This window comes from Thunnus maccoyii, chromosome 24 (assembly GCF_910596095.1).
Source record: "Thunnus maccoyii chromosome 24, fThuMac1.1, whole genome shotgun sequence".
NCBI lineage: Eukaryota > Metazoa > Chordata > Actinopteri > Scombriformes > Scombridae > Thunnus > Thunnus maccoyii.
In genome coordinates this window covers 14430916-14438212 of record NC_056556.1, presented here as the reverse complement: position 1 = coordinate 14438212, position 7297 = coordinate 14430916, and the positions used below count along the sequence as shown (strand labels likewise).

At 42.1% G+C, this 7297-nt stretch overlaps 1 protein-coding gene across 1 annotated transcript; it reads right to left on the bottom strand.

Moving 5' to 3' along the window:
• Window positions 1-1605: 1605 nt before the first annotated feature.
• spry2 (sprouty RTK signaling antagonist 2) lies at window positions 1606-6870 on the bottom strand. Its single transcript, XM_042404925.1, has 2 exons — window positions 6337-6870; window positions 1606-3749 (listed from the first exon to the last, which is right to left on the bottom strand). The coding sequence occupies exon 2, from the start codon at window positions 3699-3701 to the stop codon at window positions 2646-2648; it is 1056 nt and encodes a 351-aa protein (XP_042260859.1). The 5' UTR covers window positions 3702-3749; window positions 6337-6870; the 3' UTR covers window positions 1606-2645.
• Window positions 6871-7297: the final 427 nt, after the last annotated feature.

The following is a 7297-nucleotide window of genomic DNA, read 5'->3' as shown; positions in this document are numbered from 1 at the left end:
AAAATACAAGGAGGGCCATATGCTTTTTTTGAAAATGGCTTCCAAACACTTTTTTTGATCTAAGGGTGCAATTTTTTTTGCCTCTCATCATTTTTGCTCAGAGATGAGAACACTTAAATTGAAAAAGAGACCAAACTTGTGGCTGTAAAAAGGGAAAAAAACACTCTTCTAACTGTAATGAGGAACTTTTTTCTCATTAGGACTCACTTTTCCAAACACATTGGACTATTTTTTACTTGCATACAACCAGTAAAAACAGTCCTCAACGCATCCATCTGACTGCCCTCCCCACCCCCCAACAAGACAACCATCTTCCTATAGGAATACCAAGTAGGAGCAGGTAGCTGAGAGGAGCGTTGGGGAGCCAAAATAACCCTCCCGACTATTGAAAACAGGATGAATGCATGCCGGGCTGAATACGGGGGTAAACTGTTAGGTCTTTGTCATTCAAAGTGATGCTTTTAACCCTTTGCGGTCTCCTCTTCTTAACAACCCACCCCCCCCTCCTCCTCCTCCTCCACACCCGCCTTACCCCTCTTCATTCACAGCTGAGACAATGGCTGGAGAGAGGAGGCCTGCGACTAGAAAGATAAAGACTAAACACAAGATCAACTCTCTCTTTTCTCCCTCTAATGGGATTCTGCCTGTTATGTTTCCATCTCCTCCGCCGATGTAAAATAGGTGAAAGTTGATAATTATGTAAAGCAAACCCCCGTCAGTCCAAGGCCGGGGATGAATAACAAACAAGTGAGCGCAGGTTGAGCCTCGGCTTGTCAATCACGGCCGTGAATGCATACCGTGCCGCAAACACGTCCGTATGCTGTCAACAAGTGTCAGGGGCTTATGTTTCAGGCTTACGTTTCGCCTGCAGGGACATTCAAAACCTAGGAATTCCTGAAGAAACCTTTGATTTAAAAAAAAAAAAAACATGGAAAAAAAGGGCCTAGTATCTGCAGGATCCAGAGGAACGTGTATGAAATGAACTTGAAGCCAAGCCAGAGTGTAATAGCAGGCTTACATGAATGCATATTTGCAAAAAACGCAGGTGGAGCTCTTGATTTATATAAAAGAAGGAGGCAAGTAAGTCTTTTTTCAAGAAGTATTTTCTGTGCACGCAAACATATCAACACCTTGTTTGAGCTTGTAAACATCACAGGGTTGATGATGCAGAAGTTCAATTAAAAAAATGGTTGGAAGTCTCAACAAACTCTGTGATGTTAAGACAAAATGCAGTTTTGTTGTGAAAAAAAAAAAGTCCAAAAAGAAATGTATCCTAGTGATCAAAAAAAAGCTTCCGCTGCTTGTAGGTTTGAACATCACTGATAACTATCAGTTTTAATTTAATCTTTGAAGTGTTATCTCCCATACAGGGCGAAGCGGATGAGTCATTACTGTGGAGCAGAACCACATTTCTATTTTGAGATAAGAAATTACACTCGATCTTGATCATTTTCTCCATGGTCCGATTATGATTCGATGAATATGTTAACTACAAAAGTATTTAATACACATTTACCAGAAGTTTGTAACTGACTACTGCTGTGATGGAACACAAAAGACACACATAAAAGAAATGTGCAAGAAAAAACAGGAAAAAATACTCCGTCAGACTTCAAGGTTGTTTAATTTCAAACGTTAATATATTTGTCTTCTAATTCATAGTGAACTATTCATCCAGCTTCCACACTCCTACAGGTCACCTCGTATCTGCAGCGACTACAGAAGAGCCCGAAAAAGGGTGACACAGTAACAATGCTTTCTCAAAATAAATATTTTTCATTATAAAATAATAAACCTTCAAATAAATATATATTTTTTAACTTTACACTAAGCAATGTTGGAATTAGAAAATAAATTTTTCATATAAGGTCACTGTACAATTTACAAGTAGAAGGGATAAGATTTTTCCTTTGTAAATTACATTAAAATGATTGATATACATTCCAGTGAATGTAAAAACATTGTATGAATGAAGTTTACTGATTCATAGAAATGTGGATTTATCAAGGTGCCTCTGGTATGGCAGAAAACTTTTCACAGTTGAAGTATTATTATATGTACAAAAATAAAACATCTCTCAAACTCATTTTCTAATTTACATACCCTTTGCATTGACTACTTTACATACAGTTAGTAACAGGAGTCTGTTCTTAGCATATAAGTTGTATTAAATGTTAAAAAAAAAAAAAAAAAAGGCTATCCATTTGGACTCTCATAGCAACAACAATATCTGGGCACTTGAGTGAAGAATTATTTTCCAGGACAAAAACAGTAGTTGAGTATGTCTTCATACCTTTAAAAAAAAACGTGGAGCGCTTATTTTGGTTTACCTTTCAAGTGAAACTTTTGCCAGGGTGAGTGTAGGCCTTTAGTAGGTAAAAAACATTTTGTCGAGTCACTTTAAAAGTTGACAATTTAAGGCAAATTTTGACTTTGTCTCTGCCAAGATCTGGTAGGCACGAAGATGTAGATGGAAAAACACAAAAACTCAAGCATGACAGCATCACTATCTCTCTAATCAAACTTTTTCAGACTACAAAACTACAAGACCAAAACATCAGTTCAGTCAACGTTGAGTCATTATCTTTTTCATCATCCACTTTTTTTTTTTTTGCATTTTAAACACATACACATGACCGTCTTGTCTACGTTGGCTTGCCAACAGCATCACAGTGGATTGGGTTTGTGTTCTTGCACCGACAGCCGGGTCGTGTGACTCGGTCATAGCAGCACTGGCACACGGCGACACATCCTTTAGCCGGGAGGTAGCACAGGAGACAGGGGAAGAGCAAGGAGAGGAGTGACACGGTGGTCCAGCGGACGCAGCAGTGCGACTGCGTGCACGAGAAGGGCTTGTCCGTGCACGTGTCCTCGTCGTCGCTGGAGCAGTGGTAGAAAAGCCCCTTGACGCAGCAGACGCACGTCCCGTACTCCACTGCGTCTTGCACTGAGCACATGCACCTCTGGCTGCACATCCAGCAGGAGGGGAGCACCCGTGGGCGACTGCACTCTGAACACCGGCAGCGGCTGCAGTCCTCGCACTTGTTGGTGTGTTTGCCTTTAGAGCCTCTGCTGCCTGGCACTGCCACCACTGCCCTGCACTCATCGTTCAGCGGTTTCAGCTCTTCTGAGTTCAGCTCTGCGCGTTTCGGCTGGGTTCTGATTATCTGCTCGCTGCTTGCCGGGCTGCTGAGGAGCCTCTGGCCTGAAGAAGTGCTCCCCACGCTGGTCCTGATGCTACTCTGGGAGTCCTCGACGCTGGAGGACCGCAACACGCCCTCTCTGGAAGAGATGGAAGTATCTGTGTTTCCATGCTGAGTCAATGAATGCAGGTTCCGGAGATTATTCGGCCTCTCTTCCCGAGTCTCCTGCTGATCGCCGCTCCTCAAAACTGATGACGTAACCAAGTCATTCTTCTGCTGCCTAAGCTGTGAGGCCGGAGACCTTTGGGCAACTGTGGGCCCTTCTGTATACTCATTACTACTCCCAGTTATCCTAATCTGATCCAGAGATAACACTGGTGGAGTATGCGGTGGCTGCCCGTTGGTCAACAAGGGATCTGGTGGACCATCGGGGGTTTGCGGAGGCTGTGGTTGCAGTCTCCCTTCGTCATGCGGCGTGCCCAGCGAGCCAGTCGGTGACGGTGACCACCCGTGGTGTCCTCCTCCCCCGTCGCTGTCGTTCTGACTTCTGGAATCCATCTCGGGACTGAAGGGCCACTCTGACTGGCATGGGACACATCTGAAGTCCTGTAATAGAGACGGACAGTTTATATCTGTCGAGGTGTGACAAGCCATGCAAATGATGTCATGCAAATCCTAACTGATGTCTGCACAGGCTATGGAAATAAGTCCTAACAAATATCGTAGTGTCAGGGAGAGCGATGAATGCCTTAGATTATATAATTGTGAATCCAGTTTTGGATACCTTCTTTCAGGCTACTGTGAAAAACATAGATGATGATGAACAAAGAGCTTTTGGCATCTGGTAGCCGAGTGGGTATGATGCACACCATATAACAGCAACATCACTGGTTTGATTCCAGCCAGGGACCTTTGCTACGTGCCATCCTCCTCTCTCTGTCTCTCTCTCTCTGCATTTCCTGTCTGTATCTCTACCAACACCATCAAATAAAAGGCAAAATCCCCCCCCCCCCCCACCTCCCCCACAAAAAATTAAAAAAAAAAAAAAGTTTGTTTAGTCATTGCTGTTGCACTCAAGCGGTGATATATTACAAATATCACATCCAAAATTTGTTTTCAACTGAATTTAGCCACCACAGTGCCAGATGGTTGTGCAAACTTCCTGTTTCCCCACAGTACGAAACAACAATGAGAAATTTTACCAAGAAAAATGCAATCATCTGGAACTGAAGCAATCCTTTTATTGTTGACAGCAAAATTAATCTGCAACTATTTTGATCATAATCGATGTTTGAGGAGCTTTGAAGCAAAAATGCCAAAAATGAGAACATTAGCCGGTTTTCTTAAGTCCTCCATCGACTATACTACACTTAGTGCTACGTTTAACTTCTTGGTTAAACAAAAGAAGCTGTTTAAAAAAAAAAAAAAAACGAGCCAACTTTTGGAAATTGTGATGGGCAGGTTTTACCGTTGTCTGACCTTAAACGGACCAACAAATTCTCAAGAAAATCATACCCACCCAACGCGCATATTAATAGTGTGACAAACAATGTGTCAAAGGTAGCAAATATGTAACACCAAATGTCTCCGGAGGATCAATATTTCCATTCTCTGAGGCTGTGTGTGCTAATGATCAAAGTTCAGGTGGTTTCTGTGTAGAAGGAAGTTGGGTACTTTACTGAATACTGATACGGGTCAAACAGATAACTCAGATAAGGAGAAAAGGAAGAACAAGGGGACTAAATGTCATTTTTGTTTGCAACCATTTTCAACTTTCGGATCTAAAGGTTCTTTATCATAAGTGCATTTTTTATATTGCTGACCTTAAAAAACAGTTCTGACCTCTAGTCTATAGGCGCTCACGCAACCCCAGGTCAGTTACAATCTCTCTGATTCATCTCATGGAGAGTGTAAGCATTAGCATACTGCACTGTCACTCTGCATTAATCCAACATATTCAAATGCACAACCTTGTTTTCATCAACATATCACAGCAAAGTAAAGAAACTGACAGTAGTGGCCTTAATTCTCCTTCCTCGCGCTAATTAGCTTTCAAATGGCATCTTTGGGGAGGGGAGGGGAGAGGGGGGGGGGTTCACCCTTCTTTTTCAATGACAATACAGGAAAGGGCTTTTGTTTGTTGCATGACAAATGGCCTGCAGCAACCTTTCCCATTCTAACACATTTTACATTGTGACACTCCTGAAAAGAAGATGAGTGACAAGATAAAGGTTTGGAGCATGAAAGAGGCCGTGTAAAGTGTGAGTGATGCGTTGAGGGGTAGTCGTGGCGGTGGGGGTGAGGCTGCATGAGGGTTCTTTAGGATTTATGAGTGAGGGGCTTGCAGGCACACTCAAATTTTAACCTATTAGGGGAGGGGGGAGGGTACAGGCGTACAACCCCTCATCCACTTACAGGGCTTGTGTGGAGGCTATGTTGGCTACAGTGGGAAGGTGGGAGCTTGGGGGGGTGGGGGGGCTGACGGAAGTAAGCTGGGGGAAACTGATGGCATCAGCTCTTAAAAATGACAGGTTAGAGATATTAAAAGACACACACACACACACAAAAAGAGAAATGACAGAGTGGCAGTGATTAAGTGGTGGATTAAATTTAGAACCCAGTGAGTCATATTGTCTCTGAATCACATCTGATAAGTTTCCATTGTGTGTAGCAGATTTATATCGCAAATATACATGTGTAGGAGCACAAAAAGAAAAGAAAGTCTCATAAAAGTTCAGTAGATATACAGTGTGGCCGGGGAGGTGGAAACGGAGTGTGTGTGTAGGGTGTGTGTGAACGCACATATGAGCAAACACATGTGCCAACTTGGACAAGACTACTTCCTAATAAAAGTGACACCAGCAGTGAGATGGATAATTAAAATTAGACACAGCCCAGTCTACGCTCATTTTAAACACCTGCCTTAATTACAGGAAAACTGCATTTTTAATTGTTAAATAATGGCCGTGTATAAGAATTTGAGAATCTGTAAAAAGTAAGATAGAGCTCCTATAATGTTTATATATATATATATATGCAACAGGTCTTTAACAAGGTAAAGAAAGAGGAGGAGAGTTGGAAAGAGTCTACAAATGCTAGCAAACAGGGTTTTTTTTTACGTGCGTTTACGAGCAAACTTGAGCCAAGAAGTATTTAAAAACCGACTCTTTGTGTTTAAAAAGGCAACACTTACCGTGCTTTCCACACTTTAGCCCCCGCTTAGGTGAAATTAATCCAATTCCAGAGAGAGTTTATTCCCTATATCAACAATTCAGTCGGGGAAGCCGTCGGTAAAATCCATTGAGAAAGTTTCCAACCGGAGCGCATTTTCATTAAGAGCTGCGCTAAGACGTAAATCCCGTGTTTTGCGCAAGAGCACGAGGCATTAAAAAACAGGCGAAAACTTCAATCAAGCCACCGCCGCAGTGTAAACTTAGCTTGACTCCACTTTCTTTGCAAACACGAAGAAGAAAAAAGAAGAGAAGCTCCAGCACACGTTGTTTTAAATTCGGTGTTTTATCCGCAAGGCTCTGAGAGGTTGCAAGTACTTTTTCTCGTGTGTTTCTTTTTTTTTTTTTTTTTTTTTTTTTTTTTTTGCTCTTTCCGGAGAGGAGGTCGGGATTTGGGCTGTAAATGGCGTCAAGCTGAAGGGGGAACAGAGCGCTTGTTGTTGCAGCGGATATCTCGCATCCGGTGCTCAGCCATTGGCTGCTCTCAAGCAGCCATTCACACCCAGTCTGATCAATTATACTGCAGCAGCCAAACAGTGCTGCTCTACCGCTGAGGGAATATGACTGCTGCACTTCTGAAGTCTTGCATTTCTTACCACTGGTGACCCATTTCTTTTTAAAAAGTAGCTCTTCACATGTGACTCCCCAGAAATTAATCTCTTAGGTTAGTTCTTGCTGGTGGGATAGTTTTTGGATAGTTCCAGTTTCAATAAGGCTGCAAGTAAAGGTAATTCTGCATCGTTACGCTCAGAAGGTGATCAGTTCACCAATCAAAAATAACAAACTAAAAATCAATATATTTTATCAATATGGTGCAGAATTTACTCTTGATATAATGTCCTTATCTAAATTTATAGAATACATGATATTATGTAGTACTAAATGATATACTGCAAGTTACATGAGGGAAAAAAGGGTAGTTTC